General features: G+C 38.1%; 3 protein-coding genes across 3 annotated transcripts in view; all 3 read left to right on the plus strand.

The window, feature by feature from the left end:
- The first annotated feature begins 499 nt into the window (after window positions 1–499).
- On the plus strand, window positions 500–3,159 carry LOC108252900 (tubulin alpha-2 chain-like). The gene is made up of 3 exons (XM_017445811.2): window positions 500–696; window positions 1,998–2,211; window positions 3,137–3,159. The coding sequence occupies exons 1-3, from the start codon at window positions 688–690 to the stop codon at window positions 3,157–3,159; spliced, it is 246 nt and encodes an 81-aa protein (XP_017301300.1). The 5' UTR covers window positions 500–687.
- Window positions 3,160–8,261: 5,102 nt separating this feature from the next.
- Window positions 8,262–10,030, plus strand: LOC108252901 (putative tubulin-like protein alpha-4B; the record flags this gene model as incomplete). Its single annotated transcript, XM_026826604.1, has 2 exons — window positions 8,262–8,391; window positions 9,954–10,030. Coding segments are annotated over 2 exons (207 nt in total), but the record flags the coding sequence as incomplete, so codon positions are not given.
- Window positions 10,031–14,213: 4,183 nt separating this feature from the next.
- Window positions 14,214–18,701, plus strand: part of LOC103513407 (tubulin alpha-4A chain-like) — an 8,631-nt gene continuing 4,143 nt past the window's right edge. The window contains exons 1-4 of the mRNA XM_026826611.1: window positions 14,214–14,487; window positions 15,706–15,919; window positions 16,639–16,794; window positions 17,703–17,716. Of these exons, the coding sequence (XP_026682412.1) occupies window positions 14,479–14,487; window positions 15,706–15,919; window positions 16,639–16,794; window positions 17,703–17,716 (393 nt within the window). The 5' untranslated portion in view covers window positions 14,214–14,478. The remainder of the gene's footprint in view (window positions 14,488–15,705; window positions 15,920–16,638; window positions 16,795–17,702; window positions 17,717–18,701) is intronic.

The following is an 18,701-nucleotide window of genomic DNA, read 5'->3' on the forward strand; positions in this document are numbered from 1 at the left end:
ACAGTAAAATATGTGAGTCATCTAGGTATAAAGTGGAAAAATAGGGCTAGGAAAAATTGAAAATTTACCGATTTTTCCGATGGTATCCGTTGCTACTCACAAAGTGTCATACAAGTATCTAGAGTGCTTGTCAAGTATACGAGTTACTTACTGCTTTTTTACACGCTTACAAATTGCTACCTGGTTGACAAATGGCTAGTTCCTGACAGTTTTTATTACTGCAAAATATTCCATATTTCTAGCAAAACATGCAACAAGCGACACATGCAACGTTGTTTTCTAGATTGATGTAATCTGCTCAGTATCTGTCAAATTTCAAGAGTTATGCATTTAATGTGACAGGAAATACTCGTAACATTTGAGATTTGAGTAGGTAGATAATAAATAGTATAAAACTGTAAATTACCTTTTTTTTACTTTCCTTATCCTATAGGAAGGAAAGTAATGTAATCGGGTCAAAATTTCGATGGTCAGTTTTTAGTGCCAAAACACGAAACCCCTGGGAAATGTTTCAGGCGAAATTAAAATTTTCCGTGTGTCTTATTTTTAATCTAAAATTTTAGCGTTCAAACATAAGAGACCACCGCAAAACATAGTCAAACAAAAGAAAAACCCCCGTTATACTACCTTGTAGTGAAATTGATTGTGCTCAAATTGAAAAGTAACTAGATACCAAAATTCCAGTCAATGTCAGCGGTAAGTATGGAGATTGGGGGGGAAATAGATGTAGGTAACTGTTAATCGCCTCGAAAACATCTGACCATTTTTATTTTATTTATTTTTTTTTCTCCGAAATAAATAATGGTAGGTATTTCCAGTCTTTGATCTTTTCAGACTGGCGGGATATAACATCCCCTAATCAAGTGCTCGGCCAACATCAACATAAAAACCGTTGAAATACCTACGAAAGTTTTTTTTCAACAATGGGAATCAAACCCGGAACAAATCAACCATAAATTAGATATAACCGTAAAACGGCCTGCATTCCTTCTGTCCAAATCACTTTTTTTTTCACACACTCCGCAAAAACACTCGACAATTTATGGGCTGAGAATAGACCACCTGCTCCAAAGGCCTTAGACACATGTGGTGTTAGGTGTTTATTTACTGGGCAGCTGTTTATTTAACAGCCCGGCATTGAGGCAAGAGAAAATCAAGTTGCAAATACTTTCAGGATTTCTCACATTACCGCAATTGAACATGGCAGGAGCAATAAAACTTTTAAATTGCCATAAATAAACTTCCCCGGGAAAAGGGGAGAACCATCGTAAAAATCTTTCTTTGCGGAAGTTTACAACTCGTAAATTAAAATGTCCGACTTTTTTTTCTTTATTCGGGGAAAGGGGAGAACCATCGTAAAAATCTTTCTTTGCGGAAGTTTACAACTCGTAAATTAAAATGTCCGACTTTTTTTCTTTATTTTTTTAGCAATGAATTTGTTAGAAATTAAATACATTCCGCTCTTTCTTCCCTTGTTCTAAACAAAACTTCCAATTTGTAATTCAAATGTGTGCAACGGAAGTAATAGCTTTTTTGTTGCTGTTTCCCATGACGGGGGAAAAAACTTTTTTTTTTAAATAATGCTTTATCTGAGAATAGGAAAAGTTATTGAATCTTAAGAACAGGAGATAGGTATCCCTACATAGAGACTGTCTGGTAAAACCTTTCTGCCTGGCTATGCAACAAAGCCTTACCTATGTCACGGAAAATGTACTTCAAACTGCAATACCTACCTACTTCAAAGTGATTATTAGACGCCCTAAATTACAAGTACCTACAAATTTCTACCTTAAGGTATTAGAGCATGTTACCTGGTATTAAGGCTGTTGAAATTGTATCCTAGATTACATCGTTAGACATCCGGGATTCCCCCTCTTCTAAAGCTCGTTTCCCTCTATTGAGCGTGATAGTGCCTGTACAAAACCGTAGGAAATCCAAGATAGAATCAGTTCCGTTTCCGAAAAGAAAATTAAACTATGTATACCATTCTCTTCTAGCAACGAGAATGTCTATCGTTACACATAGGCCAGGCGGGGATCCAAATGGGGGACTCCTGCTGGCAACTATTCCTGCTCGAGCATGGCTTGTCTCCCATTGGTGAACAGCTTCAACCAATCAGAGACGACAAGGTATCATCATTTTTCACCGAAATGAACGCCACCAAGTTTACGCCGCGCGCCATTATGGTGGATCTCGAGCCTACAGTTACCGGTAAGTCCGGGGGAGGGAGAGGAAGGAAGGGGAAGAGAGGGAGAGAAAGGAAGGTGAAGAGAGAGATAGGAAAGTGGAGAGAGAGGGGGAGAGAAAGGAAGGGAAGAGAGAGAGCGGAAGGAAGGGAAATAGAGAGAGAAAGGAAGGAGCAGAGAGAGAGAGAGAGAGAGTAAGAAAGGGGAAGCGTGAGAGGAAGAAAGGTGCTGAGAGAAAGGAAGGTGAAGAGTGAGATAGAGAAGGAGCACGAGCCTTTGTGGGTATGAGCAGGGAGACATTTTATGTGCTACATTTTATAAACTTGGACTCGAACCACTAACCTCTGGATCTGAACTCTACAAGCGCTAACCAAGGTCGGTTCTCTCCCTAACATGTCCATAAGTAGTAGTCAAATTGTATGAACGCCGTATATTATTTTTGTATATGCAATGTGCAACACATTACAACTCAAAGTAGGTAGAGAGCCTATGAAAATGGTGGAGATGTCACATTTGGCAAATTTAAAAAATCAATATGTACCATTGTACCTATATGTACCTTGATTTAATACTTTCTTAGGTAGGTACGTGGAATTTGAAATTCGTTATAAAGGAGGTCCAAAAAAAGGTACATTTAAAGGTAATTAATGATTAAATGCTGCTAAAATATGTACATATATTCGTATGGACTTTCTATTAACAAACATAGTTCGATATCTAGGTTTGAGGTATGTAGGTGTCCTGATCATTTTATCGCATGTATTTTAACTGTAAAATAGGAAATGTATTTTTTATTTCTTCAAATACCTATTTTATTTTGAACAATGGCTGATGACATTCATCCCGACTTCTTAAACTAAAGAGAAAATGATAAAAATTATTGCTTTACTACATAAAAGAGTTTTCTTTCAAAATTAGAATAACCACCAAATTTATTCTTATTAGAGTAGACAATAGATCCTTTGATTTCTAGAGTTTTCTCGGATTTAAACTCTGGTATAAAGGTTTTAAACCTGACCAATTCTTGTTGTATTACTTTGATTTTTTTCCTTTGATACTTTAAAAAGCAGTGGTGCTTTTACAGTATTTTCTTTACATATTTTGGGTTTTAAGTCAACTCTTAAGTCGAGCAGAAAACAGGGAATGAAAAAATAGGGAACTTTGTTCAACTTATACTTATTTAACATTCACAGTTTTGACATTAATTCACTAGATTGTTTTCTGCTACACCAAAGTTTGATCTCATGAGCTCAAATATAAATATTATAGGTAGTGCTTACGAGTGTAAAATAGGTTACACTCAGATTAGTTCTTGAAGAGAGTGATAGACAGAAAGTGGAGAGAGAGAGAGAGGGAGAGAAAGGAAGGTGAAGAGAGAGATAAACAGGAAAGTGGAGGGAGAGAGGGGGAGAGAAAGGAAGGTGAAGAGAGAGATAGACAGGAAAGTGGAGAGAGAGGGGGAGAGAAAGGAAGGGAAGAGAGAGCGGAAGGAAGGGGAATAGAGAGAGAGAGAGAGAAAGGAAGGAGAAGAGAGAGAGAGTAAGAAAGGGGAAGAGTGAGAGGAAGAAAGGTGCTGAGAGAAAGGAAGGTGAAGAGTGAGATAGAGAAGGAGCACGAGCCTATGTGGGTATGAGCAGGGAGACATTTTATGTGCTACATTTTATGAACCTGAACTTGGACTCGAACCACCAACCTCTGGATCTGAACTCTACAAGCGCTAACCAAGGTCGGTTCTCTCCCTAACATGTTCATAAGTAGTAGTCAAATTGTATGAACGCCGTATATTATTTTTGTATATGCAATGTGCAACACATTACAACTCAAGCCTAGATAGTAGAGCCTATGAAAATGGTGGAGATGTCACATTTGCCAAATTTAAAAAATCAATATGTGGGAACGTCCACGCAAAATCTTTGAAAAATCACAAAATTAAATTTTATCCGATCGACTTTTTTTCTATATGGGATGAAAGAAAACTATACCCGGAACCAGATAATATTACCAGATAAAAGGAGCTTGAACTTCAATATGTATTTTCAAAATCACACCCTCATAAAAAGAGCAATAACTTTAAAAGGTTTCTTCTATGTATTAGGTATCTTACGTATATTTTTAAACTCCTTTTTCTTTTTTAGTTAAAACCTTCGATGTTAGACGTGTTAGAGAATTCAACGTGAACATTTGCAAATGTATATGGTTAGTAGTTATCTTCTGTTGACTTGCTCAACGTATTTATAAAATACTATATTCATGTACATATGTACCTATCACTACAAAAATTATTTCCCTATTGAAAAATAACCGATGATGTATGATAAGCTGAAGCAATTTCAATTCCTCATGTTACCGCTATACAGTAGGTATAAATATTATGTCTTCTGGGATTCCTTCGCTCGCGGCCGGATGACCTGCGGCAAAACTATCATCGACAAGCTAACCAATACGATTCGGCGGATTGTCGAAAACTGTGACACTTTTAACGGGTTTCTCAGATTCCGTTTAAAATAGAGCCTACTACAAAACCAAAGACGGTAGACGGCAACACAGTATAAAAGAATAGAATATACCTTGTTTATCCTGCTGGGATAGGACATAAGAATTCCGTTTAAAATAGAGCCTACTACAAAACCAAAGACGGTAGACGGCAACACAGTATAAAAGAATAGAATATACAATATACCTTGTTTATCCTGCTGGGATAGGACATAAGTTTTAAGCTAGTTTCAAATGTTTGGAAAAGGCTACCAAAATAAAGAAATAGAAATGGAATGTCCTTATTTTTTTGCGCTCAAGTGTACGAGTATGATGCATATACGTTACTTAATTACATACACATATCTGCACTCATATGTATTAACAATAATAAAATTATGATTATTTTCGTTTTTCTGTCTACTTGTACGTTACTTAATTACATACACATATCTGCACTCATATGTATTAACAATAATAAAATTATGATTATTTTCGTTTTTCTGTCTACTTGTTTTGGTTTTGTGATAATAAAATAGCTATTATTGTTGCATGAAATAATAATGATAATTATAAATGTTTTCACAGAACTGTTTCATTTCAAATGTGCAAAAAGCCCTTTATTTTTGTATTCTCTCCCTCTCTCTCTTTCTTTCTGCTTCTAATCCTCTTATTATTTTTATATTGAACTAAACATTTTTTTTTCTTTTTAATGATGATTCAAGCTTATTGAATTTGTGTCATCGACTTATAATGATGATTCAAGCTTATTGAGTTTGTGCCATCGACTTAAAGCTGACAAGCTGTCCAGACTCCAGACTGTCGATATTTCAACACTTCTTCTTATTCTTCCTCGCCTTTTCCCATGTTTAGATGGGGTCGGCGTTTGTCGTCGGCCTCTCAATCAGCTTTAGAGTGATCGCTTTGAGGCCAACTGGTTTTGGCTAAACAAAACTTTCTGAGTGGGATGTCCTTCGCACTCAACCTTCGCTTTTGATATAGCGTGAGGAAATTTGGGCTAGTCTTCTCCCTGTTCCCTAGCTAGACGCTGATCTACTCTCTGTTTATAGTCCCTCAGATAAATAGATAAAATACACACATGTTTGTGACCAGCATTATGATAATTATGATAAACACAATTAACAGGATTTTTTTACTTTTCGTAATCCAGCCACTCACTATCAAGTAGACCTGACAGGTATACCTGATCAGGTCCGCCTGTCAGGTCTGCCTGGTAGTTTGTGTGCTCATCAGTTATCAGGAAGACCTGACGGGCGGACCTTTTGAGCCATTTCTGTCAGGTTTATCTGATAGTAAGTGTGCTCATAAGGTATCAGGTAGACCTGACAGGCAGACCTGATCAGGTCCGCCTGTCAGGTCTACCTGATAGTGAGTGGCTGGCTTAAGAAGCTTACTTCCAGGCTAGGGTCCGTTCCTAAACGGATAAGGTTCGTTCTCGGAACGGTTGGCTTGTCCTTTTCCCGTCCTCCTTCTCTCTTCAATTTCCGCAGGACAAGACCTCCGTTCCATTTGTTTGCAGTCCCTCTATCAAACCTCTTGACTAAGAAGCTTACTTCCAGGCTAGGGTCCGTTCCTAAACGGATAAGGTTCGTTCTCGGAACGGTTGGCTTTTCCTTTTCCCGTCCTCCTTCTCTCTTCAATTTCCGCAGGACAAGACCTCCGTTCCATTTGTTTGCAGTCCCTCTATCAAACCTCTTGAAAAAACGGTAGTGTAATAGGGAGCTCATAAACAAATCCAAATAGAAATGAAGTTGAGATTCGTTTTCAATTGAATAAAAATAATAAAATAAATCCACGATAAAGCATCCAACGTCTCTGCTCGCTGAGGCAACAAAAGAGGAATATAATGAAATTCATTGCGTTTAAATAAAAGTATTGAAAATGACAGGAAATCACGATATTTCCTTCATTATCCCCAAAATGGTCTGTCGTTAGAAAGGAAATTGAAAACTAATGGAGAGGTAAAGTTTAAGGGAAGACGGGAAGGATAGGAAGGGAAGGACAGGGAAGGAAGCTCATTATAGACATAGGGAGGAGGTTCAAAGGGAGATAATAGGCAAACAAATTCCCTTCGCCAATCAAGTGGTTAGATTTCACAAGGGAAGGACAGGGAGGGAAGCTCATTATAGACATAGGGAGGAGGTTCAAAGGGAGATAATAGGCAAACAAATTCCCTTCGCCAATCAAGTGGTTAGAGAGGGAAGCTCATTATAGACATAGGGAGGAGGTTCAAAGGGAGATAATAGGCAAACAAATTCCCTTCGCCAATCAAGTGGTTAGATTTCACTTCAAGTGGGAGGCAATTTGGGATTCCTATTTGATGAAAACGGAACCAAATTGCTTAATAGGTTGTTTCTAATGTAGATTGTTAGAAAGAATGATACACTGGGAAACGAAAATTTTCGCTAATCGAAACTAGCTATTTTGTAATGAATACAAATATTTAGTTTTCTCTTGAACAATGGGTCTGATCAATCGAAACTAGCTATTTTGTAATGAAAATAAATATTTAGTTTTCTCTTGAACAATTGGGTCTGATTGGGTCATTGAGGGCCGAGTAGGGGCCGTTATTGTGAAAGATTTCTATAGTTCACTAAATTACTTGTAGTACAGCAAACCTGTTGTACAATCAGGTCTTTAGTGAGTTATCTTGTGTGAAACGAAACGAAGTTATTGTGAAAGAGTTCTATAGTTCACTAAATTACTTGTAGTACAGCAAACCTTTTGTACAATCAGGTCTTTAGTGAGTTATCTTGTGTGAAACGAAACGAAGGCACGCTTCAATAAATAATCTTAGTAGTACAGCAAACCTGTTGTACAATTAGGTCTTTAGTGAGTTATCTTGTGTGAAACGAAACGAAGGCACGCTTCAATAAATAATCTTAACAACCTAGGACTTTTTGCCACTCTGTAGAATAATAGCTAGACAGAAGTGCATATAAATCGTAGAGCCCTACTGCTAGGAGAGACGAAATGCTGAGACAGGTCCATAAAGAGTAGCACAGCAGATGTTTCATCGCAGGGAAATAAAAAGAGGCGATAAAACACCCTTTTAATCATATCAACCCAGATCATCAAATCATACGTTCTCCCCCTATTTGAGTACTGCTCGCCGCTACTCCTTGGTATTACCCAAGAGCAATCGACCCGCCTTCAAAGAAATGCTGAGACAGGTCCATAAAGAGTAGCACAGCAGATGTTTCATCACAGGGAAATAAAAAGAGGCGATAAAACACCCTTTTAATAGGGGTTATACCTACTTGGAAATATACGCTTTTACGGACACGGGACTTTGTCCGAGTTCTCACAAACTAGGTAAAATAATATGTACTCGATACAAGGAACTGTAATTGCTAAGGTCTTATCGTCCCCCGTCCCCCCCAAAAAAAACGAAGAGAAAAGAAAGAATAAGAGAAAGCTAAAAGCCAGCCGTTCCGAGAAAGAACCTTATCAGGATAATATCTGCCTCAGGCGTGAGTCACATCTGCGACCTTGTGTTTATAAGGCAGACCCGCTACTCTCCAAACTAACAAGGTTGGCAATATCTACCTTTTATACGATCTTTTTGAATATTTTTAATGATTCCAGATTTCAACCTCCGTGGTGGAACCTTACAATTCCATTCTCACCACTCATTCGACACTGAATAATGCAGATTGTACGTTTATCGTGGATAATGAAGCTTTGTATGAGATTTGCTCGACTAAGCTCGGTAAGAAAATGCTTAAACTGTTTTGGATAGAGATTTAAAGCTTGAATTAAAAAAAGAAAAAAAAATATACAGTGATGTAATCCCTTAAAAAGTCAACTATGGCGGATTTAGCAGGGGGAAAGTTATCAGAATCAGGACGTATTTATTAGGTACCTACATGGTCTAATAGGGCGCGATGTGTTGACCATCAAAAAAGTTTATAAATTAGATTCACTCACCACAGTGTAAGATTTCTTCAGGTGTTTGATTGGAGCCATCGAGTTCCACCGGTAGATATACACATGTAGAACCACATCATCTATGTTGGTCAGATTATCATTGACCAAGGTCAACGTCAAATTATTTGACGGCAGTGAGAGAGTGGGAGAAATAATGAAGGGGGCGAAGAATTTGACCGAGTAGAAGTGCAGTATTTTCCACCGACCACTGAACTCTGAAAACAAAAAAAGCTAATTGTTCTCGGAACGGCTGGCTTTCTCGTATCCTATCTCTTTCAAGAATTTGGACACCTTAACAGTCAAAATATCCAGAAACCTGTCACTCAGAGATTTTTATTTTATTTTAATTTAGGTGCTTTAATACTTCATTGTCCTTCACACGAAGGTTAAAAAAAGTGAAATAATTTTCACCCAAAAAAGTAAAAAAAAAAAAAACACTTTTCTCCTTGCTTGCCTCCCATTTCTCCCCTTGTCTTCACTTCTTTCCACTCTGCTTCATTCTATCTCTCCCTGTTTTGGATAGAGATTCAATGCTTGAATTAAAATAATAAAAAAAAAAACTTATACAGTGATGTAATCCCTTGGAAAAGTCAATTATGGCGGATTTAGCAGAGGGAAAGTTAACAGAATCAGGACGTATTTATTAGGTACCTACATGGTCTAATAGGGCGCGATGTGTTTCTGTGCTGGGGTTGATCAGTGACTACCTCGTTAGATTTAAAGCTTGAATTAAAATAAAAAAAATATACAGTGATGTAATCCCTTAAAAATCTGGTGTGAACATCACACGACTTTCCTTATACTATTGAATGATGCTTATTTGAGTGTTCTTTTACCCTAGATTTTACAATATCTCTAACCGTTTTGTCGCTATAGCTGAAAACCGCCAAAAAAACGGTCGAAATCTGTCCAAAAGCGGTCAAAATCCCATAAATAAAAGGAAAAGAAAAATCGTTTGGAACTTGGGGGGTCATTGTTGGATTTTCAAAAGGTTTTTGGCTGTTTTACGATAACTTTCGACTTCAGACTGTTTCGAGTGTTTCTTAGACCAATCAACGTAGACATACAACATGGGCTTTTTTGGGTTGAATGCAGTCCAAATTTGAGACATGCCTTAAGCATAATACGAAACCATGTAACTTTTATTTGATTTCCTCAGGGGTGACTAATCTGCCCCAGGCATTGCACTAAACCATTTATCCTTCATTAGTTAACATATCTGAAGCCGTCAATCGATCGTGGATCGACGAGGTGGATCTATGTTGTCGAGGCAGTGTACAGTTTCAGTCGATGGCGTCGACTATGTGTGGACACAGCTTAACACTGAACAATTTCCCATTTCAGGCATCGAGAGACCCGCCTATCAGAACCTCAACCATCTGACATCTCAGGTGATGTCGTCCATAACCGCCTCGTTATGAATACTTTCCGAGCACGCCCGATTTTATGGGTGGTTACCAAGACTTGCAAATCGGAGGTTGGTGGTTGAAGTCCAAGTCAAGTCATAAAATTTAGCGTTGAGTAAAAAACTTGAGACCACTTTTTGTGAGGCACCATTCATGCTATAATTAAAGTTCCTTTTTAAATAATTTTAACTCAAAATATGTTGCAATAGCTGAAGTCCCTATCTCCGATCCTGAATTCCCACCTTTGTGACCGAAAAATTTCATTCTATTCCCCCATGCTCTTTTCTCCCTTTCATTGAAGAAAGTGGAGAGAGAGAGAGAGAGAGAGATAGACAGGAAATTGGAGAGAGAGAGGGAGAGAAAGGAAGGTGAAGAGAGAGATAGACAGGAAAGTGGAGAGAGAGAGAGAGATAGACAGGAAAGTGGAGAGAGAGAGAGAGAGATAGACAGGAAAGTGGAGAGAGAGATAGACAGGAAAGTGGAGAGAGAGAGAGGGAGAGAAAGGAAGGTGAAGAGAGAGATAGACAGGAAAGTGGAGGGAGTTAAATAATTTTAACTCAAAATATGTTGCAAAGGACATAAATAGCTGATGATCCTCACAGGTAAGAATAGATATTTTACGCCTCTTTTGATTTCCCCCAAAAGAAAGTCCCTATCTCCGATCCTGAATTCCCACCTTTGTGACCGAAAAATTTCATTCTATTCCCCCATGCTCTTTTCTCCCTTTCATTGAAACGTAAGAGGCATAGCAACTGAAAAGATATTTTTTATTAATAAATTAAAACCCCTTCCCAACCTCCCAAAGATCAGCAATCAGGGGGGCATATTTTGCTGAGGGGGCAATTCTATTCTTTGGGCCTTTTATTCGTATTCTGAATATTTATGCTTTTTAATTTGACACATTTTAATGGGTTAGTTCTCTTGTGTATAAATAAGGGTAGATTTTATTCATGGTAAGATTGGTAAGTAGGTAGGCTAGGTAGGTACCTGTTTAGTAAATTTTTTGTCCTCAGATATTTTTTTATTTCGTTCTAGGATATTTTTAGACTACAAAAATCCCTTTCAATTCGGCACTTGTTTCCTCCCGCCCCCCTCCTCCTCCTCCTCCTCTCTCCCTCTCTCTCTCTCTTCATTACATTCCTGATGAGGAAAATCCCCCCCACCTCCAGTTAAAAAAAGTCACCACATTGCATACCATATGTTATACGTTAACAAAGACCATGGTCAATCCATTCTGTCTCGGAGGTGATAAATGATCTCCATATTCTATTCCCTTGTCCGCGGGGGAAAAAACTTTAAAATTGAGTAGTTCTAGGGTAGGTAGGTAGATTCTAAAAAAAAAACTTTTTTTTGCGTTTGACGTCACTCTCTGCTAAGGTTTTTTTAAGTGACGGGGGTTTTACCCTTCATTTGATGTTTGGTGACAAGCTAACCACCTCCGCACACTAACCTAACCTAGTCTGAGTGAGCCGAGAAAAGAAAGTGCATAGTGGTTGAGTGCAAAAGCTCACGTAATTGAGAACCTTGTCACTTGAAAATAAGGACGAAAAAAGTACATCACTGCCTCAGTACATCATTATTAGATTTATTAGTCATCTTTTAAAAGTTTTCCATTCCTTAATCTCAAGCCCCCTCTCACTTTCAGACCAGAAAAACTTTAAAATTGAGTAGTTCTAGGGTAGGTAGGTAGATTCTAAAAAAAAAAACTTTTTTTTTGCGTTTGACTCTCTGCTAAGGTTTTTTTAAGTGACGGGGGTTTTACCCTTCATTTGATGTTTGGTGACAAGCTAATCACCTCCGCACACTAACCTAACCTAGTCTGAGTGAGCCGAGAAAAGAAAGTACATAGTGGTTGAGTGCAAAAGCTCACGTAATTGAGAACCTTGTCACTTGAAAATAAGGACGAAAAAAGTACATCAATGCCTCAGTACATCATTATTAGATTTATTAGTCATCTTTTAAAAGTTTTCCATTCCTTAATCTCAAGCCCCCTCTCACTTTCAGACCACTAATTATCTAGGTAGGTACCGAATTGCTCAAAAGATAAGATTACACTCACAACACCAACCTGAAACTGTCCTTTGAGCTTTGATGTAAAAAGAAGGACCTTCTATTCTAAATTGTACCAAGTTCAGAGATAACTTTCTTGCTTTCTTCCCTCTGGCTAACAAATACAGTCAGACACAAACACAGCTCACCGAACATTCTAGCCAATTTCAAATTAGGAAAACCCCTGGGAAATGTTTCAGGCGAAATTAAAATTTTCCGTGTGTCTTATTTTTAATCTAAAATTTTAGCGTTCAAACATAAGAGACCACCGCAAAACATAGTCAAACAAAAGAAAAACCCCCGTTATACTACCTTGTAGTGAAATTGATTGTGCTCAAATTGAAAAGTAACTAGATACCAAAATTCCAGTCAATGTCAGCGGTAAGTATGGAGATTGGGGGGGAAATAGATGTAGGTAACTGTTAATCGCCTCGAAAACATCTGACCATTTTTATTTTATTTATTTTTTTTATTCATTTACATACCTATCACTACAAAAATTATTTCCCTATTGAAAAATAACCGATGATGTATGATAAGCTGAAGCAATTTCAATTCCTCATGTTACCGCTATACAGTAGGTATAAATATTATGTCTTCTGGGATTCGAACCCACCCTACTCCTCGCATCGGTGAGATATTAGCGTTCAATGTTGAGTTCTCCAACGCATTTTCAAGAACTGTTCTCAACTTTTCAGTTGTGTTGTAGGTAAACCAATTTTCTCTTTCTTTTCTTGACATTTTAGAATTCTCTTCTCACTATCGAAACTCTTTTGACTAGAATAGTTTATTCTATTTTACTTCGTGTAAATAAAGAAAAGTTCTTACTTGTTATTATTTATATTAAACCAGAACTGTTTTTCATTTCTTTGTTCTTTGAAGTGATCTACTGAATTCAGAAAAGAAACAAATCGACATGAATGCACAGAGCTTGGATCCTGAAGTTGGAGCTACGCAGGCGAAAAAGTAATCACTTTTTTGGGAGGTGAGTAGGGAGGGCAAGAATAATAGAGAAAAACGTAAAAGACGTAGTGATAAAAGAAGAGAAAAAACATTCGGTAAAAATGGGAGGGAAAAAACGTAACAAGTGGCATTTTCATTGTGCCCGCGGGAATTTTCCGAAGCACACATACCTAACCACCATTTAAATTAAACCATGAAGGCGAGGCGTCTATCGTTGGGAAAAAGAATTGCCTTCAGGGGGAGAGAAAATGAAATGGATGATTGTTGAACTACTAATGGTTGGGGATGTAATTTTTCTTATCACAAAGAGAAACTCTCTTGACTCAAGAGACTGGTAGAGAGAGGCGTCTTTGCTGAACTTTGACCGTTGAATTTTAACATTAACAAGAAATTCCTAAAGTACAGACTTGTAGGTACAATATCTCCAGAATGTTCCTTTAATTTAAGAGTATAACAAGAAAAGGAGAAGAAAAACAATTTTTTTGTGCAATAACAGAGAAATTAATATGGTGTTACTTTCCTGAAGAAAAGTTACAAAAAACGTGTAAAATGCTAGTAAGTAAGTGCCTTGTAAGCGCTAGGTTGCGGGTTCGATTCCCGCCCGGGGCGGATTTTATCCTGATGGGATAATGTTCGTTCTCGGAACGGCTGGCTTTCTCCTACCTGGCTTCCTTCTCTCTTCGATTTCGGGACGATAAGACCATAGCAGTTACAGTTCCCTCTGTCAAACCTCTTTAAAATGGTTCGATTCCCGCCCGGGGCGGATTTTATCCTGATGGGATAATGTTCGTTCTCGGAACGGCTGGCTTTCTCCTATCCCTCTCTTCCTTCTCTCTTCGATTTCGGGACGATAAGACCATAGCAGTTACAGTTCCCTCTGTTAAACCTCTTTAAAAAAATTCCTTCTCTCTTGATTTCGGGACGATAAGACCATAGCAGTTACAGTTCCCTCTAAAAAAAAAAAAAATTCTCTTTGATTTCGGGACGATAAGACCATAGCAGTTACAGTTCCCTCTTAAACCTCTTAAAAAAAAAAGTCCAATTATCTAGGTAGGTACCGAATTGCTCAAAAGATAAGATTACACTCACAACACCAACCTGAAACTGTCCTTTGAGCTTTGATGTAAAAACAAGGACCTTCTATTCTAAATTGTACCAAGTTCAGAGATAACTTTCTTGCTTTCTTCCCTCTGGCTAACAAATACAGTCAGACACAAACACAGCTCACCGAACATTCTAGCCAATTTCAAATTAGGAAAACCCCTGGGAAATGTTTCAGGCGAAATTAAAATTTTCCGTGTGTCTTATTTTTAATCTAAAATTTTAGCGTTCAAACATAAGAGACCACTGCAAAACATAGTCAAACAAAAGAAAAACCCCCGTTATACTACCTTGTAGTGAAATTGATTGTGCTCAAATTGAAAAGTAACTAGATACCAAAATTCCAGTCAATGTCAGCGGTAAGTATGGAGATGGGGGGGGGGGAAATAGATGTAGGTAACTGTTAATCGCCTCGAAAACATCTGACCATTTTTATTTTATTTATTTTTTCTCCGAAATAAATAATGGTATTCCTAGTCTTTAATCTTTTCAGATTGGCGGGATATAACATCCCCTAATCAAGTGGTCGGCCAACATCAACATAAAAACCGTTGAAATACGAAGTTTTATTTTTTTTTTTCAACAATGGGAATCAAACCCGGAACAAATCAACCATAAATTAAGATATAACTGTAAAACGGCCTACATTCCTTCTGTCCAAATCACTTTTTTTCACACGCTCCGCAAAAACGCTCGACAATTTATGGGCTGAGAATAAACCACCTGCTCCAAAGGCCTTAGACACATGTGGTGTTAGGTGTTTATTTAATGGGCAGCTATAAACAGCCCGGCATTGAGGCAAGAGAAAATCAAGTTGCAAATACTTTCAGGATTTCTCACATTACCGCAATTGAACATGGCAGGAGCAATAAAACTTTTAAATTGCCATAAATAAACTTCCCTGGGAACGGGAAAAGGGGAGAACCATCGTAAAAATCTTTCTTTGCGGAAGTTTACAACTCGTAAATTAAAATGTCCGACTTTTTTTTCTTTATTTTTTTAGCAATGAATTTGTTAGAAATTAAATACATTCCGCTCTTTCTTCCCTTGTTCTAAGTAAACAAAGCTTCCAATTTGTAATTCAAATGTGTGCAACGGAAGTAATAGCTTTTTTTGTTGCTGTTTCCCATGATGGGGAAAAATCTTTTTTAAATAATACTTTCTCTGAGAATAGGAAAAGTTATTGAATCTTAAGAACAGGAGATAGGTATCCAGAGGGTACATAGAGAATGTCTGATAAAACCTTCCTGTCTGGCTATGCAACAAAGCCTTACCTATGTCACGGAAAATGTATTTCAAACTGCAATACCTACCTACTTCAAAGTGATTATTAGACGCCCTAAATTACAAGTACCTACAAATTTCTACCTTAAGGTATTAGAGCATGTTACCTGGTATTAAGGCTGTTGAAATTGTATCCTAGATTACATCGTTAGACATCCGGGATTCCCCCTCTTCTAAAGCTCGTTTCCCTCTATTGAGCGTGATAGTGCCTGTACAAAACCGTAGGAAATCCAAGATAGAATCAGTTCCGTTTCCGAAAAGAAAATTAAACTATGTATACCATTCTCTTCTAGCAACGAGAATGTCTATCGTTACACATAGGCCAGGCGGGGATCCAAATGGGGGACTCCTGCTGGCAACTATTCCTGCTCGAGCATGGCTTGTCTCCCATTGGTGAACAGCTTCAACCAATCAGAGACGACAAGGTATCATCATTTTTCACCGAAATGAACGCCACCAAGTTTACGCCGCGCGCCATTATGGTGGATCTCGAGCCTACAGTTACCGGTAAGTCCGGGGGAGGGAGAGGAAGGAAGGGGAAGAGAGGGAGAGAAAGGAAGGTGAAGAGAGAGATAGACAGGAAAGTGGAGAGAGAGCGGAAGGAAGGGGAATAGAGAGAGAGAAAGGAAGGAGAAGAGAGAGTAAGAAAGGGGAAGAGTGAGAGGAAGAAAGGTGCTGAGAGAAAGGAAGGTGAAGAGTCAGATAGAGAAGGAGCACGAGCCTATGTGGGTATGAGCAGCGAGACATTTTATGAACTTGGACTCGAACCACTAACCTCTGGATCTGAACTCTACAAGCGCTAACCAAGGTCGGTTCTCTCCCTAACTTGTATAATTGTATATAAGTAGTAGTCAAATTGTATGAACGCCGTATATTATTTTTGTATATACAATGTGCAACACATTACAACTCAAGCCTAGATAGTAGAGAGCCTATGAAAATGGTGGAGATGTCACATTTGCCAAATTTAAAAAATCAATATGTATGTACCTTGATTTAATACTTTCTTAGGTAGGTACGTGGAATTTGAAATTCGTTATAAAGGAGGTCTAAAAAAAGGTACATTTATTTCGCTCGCGGCCGAATGACCTGCGGCAAAACTATCATCGACAAGCTAACCAATACGATTCGACGGATTGTCGAAAACTGTGACACTTTTAACGGGTTTCTCATCTTTCGATCGTTTGGTGGTGGCACAGGGTCAGGACTGACGTCACTACTTTCAGACCAGCTCCAGCACCAACGTCCCAATCTGTTCAACCCAGACCAGCTGATTGCCGGCAAAGAGGACGCGGCCAACAATTTCGCTCGCGGCCGAATGACCTGCGGCAAAACTATCATCGACAAGCTAACCAATACGATTCGGCGGATTGTCGAAAACTGTGACACTTTTAACGGGTTTCTCAGTACCTTGATTTAATACTTTCTTAGGTAGGTACGTGGAATTTGAAATTCGTTATAAAGGAGGTCTAAAAAAAGGTACATTTAAAGGTAATGATTAATTGCTGCTAAAATATGTACATATATATTCGTATGGACTTTCCTAACAAACATAGTTCGATATCTAGGTTTGAGGTTACGTGTAGGACTGTAGGTACATGAATATAAATACACTTTCCATGTACCTATTTTATTTTCACCATAATGAGCTTTCAGCAATAATGATAGCTAAAGGATAACATACGTCACTACTGATGGACCATCTGGTGAATGAGTACACTAAGAAGTGTCGCCTAGAGATAGGCGTTTATCCTGCGCCGCAGGTAAACATCAGGAAAGGTTTTGCTAAGAAGCTTACATCCAGGCTAGGGTTCGTTCCAGATAAGGTTCGATTTCCGGACTAAAAGGCCAGCCACTCACTATCAGGTAGACCTGACAGGTACACCTGATCAGGTCCGCCTGTCAGGTCTGCCTGGTAGTTTGTGTGCTCATCAGTTATCAGGAAGACCTGACGGTTACGTGTACATGAATATAAATACACTTTCCATGTACCTATTTTATTTTCACCATAATGAGCTTTCAGCAATAATGATAGCTAAAGGATAACATGTATGTTACGTGTACATGAATATAAATACACTTTCCATGTATTTTATTTTCACCATAATGAGCTTTCAGCAATAATGATAGCTAAAGGATAACATAGTGCTTGCATTAGCTTGAAGTTTTATCTCATTAACGAATTGCATTTATACCCTTGTGCAAAGAAATTGGATTGACCGTTGAACTTTTTTTATGTATCAAAATCTGTCAGGTTTATCTGATAGTAAGTGTGCTCATAAGGTATCAGGTAGACCTGATCAGGTCCGCCTGTCAGGTCTACCTGATAGTGAGTGGCTGGCTTAAGAAGCTTACTTCCAGGCTAGGGTCTGTTCCTAAACGGATAAGGTTCGTTCTCGGAACGGTTGGCTTGTCCTTTTCCCGTACTCCTTCTCTCTTCAATTTCCGCAGGACAAGACCTCCGTTCCATTTGTTTGCAGTCCCTCTATCAAACCTCTTGAAAAAACGGTAGTGTAATAGGGAGCTCATAAACAAATCCAAATAGAAATGAAGTTGAGATTCGTTTTCAATTGAATAAAAATAATAAAATAAATCCACGATAAAGCATCCAACGTCTCTGCTCGCTGAGGCAACAAAAGAGGAATATAATGAAATTCATTGCGTTTAAATAAAAGTATTGAAAATGACAGGAAATCACGATATTTCCTTCATTATCCCCAAAATGGTCTGTCGTTAGAAAGGAAATTGAAAACTAATGGAGAGGTAAAGTTTAAGGGAAGAAGGGAAGGATAGGAAGGGAAGGACAGGCCTCTCTCTCTCTCTCTTCTTCTTCCTCTTCTCTTCTTATTCTTCTTCTTCGTCTTCTTTTTCTTCTTCTTCTTTATCTCTTCTTTCTTCGGTAATTTTTATTTTCCACATTTTTCTTCGCTGTTTTTTCTATTCTTATTTTCTCTCAATTTCTGATATCGTTCTACTTTATATCTTCTTCCCTCTCTCTCTTCCTCCAATTCGGCTCTCTCTCTCTCTCTCTTAACTTACACTTTTCCAATTCTTAAGCTTTGTTTTTTCTCCATTTCAGTCTGTCTCTTTATTTCCTCATCTTCTTCTCCTTCTTCTTTCTCTCTTCTTTCTTCGATAATCTTTATTTTCCACATTTTTCTTCGCTGTTTTTTCTATTCTTATTTTCTCTCAATTTCTGATATTGTTCTACTTTATATCTTCTTCCCTCTCTCTCTTCCTCCAATTCGGCTCTCTCTCTCTCTCTCTCTCTCTCTCTTCACTTACACTT

Source organism: Diaphorina citri, unplaced genomic scaffold, assembly GCF_000475195.1.
Source record: "Diaphorina citri unplaced genomic scaffold, Diaci psyllid genome assembly version 1.1 scaffold967, whole genome shotgun sequence".
In the NCBI taxonomy this organism is placed as follows: domain Eukaryota; kingdom Metazoa; phylum Arthropoda; class Insecta; order Hemiptera; family Psyllidae; genus Diaphorina; species Diaphorina citri.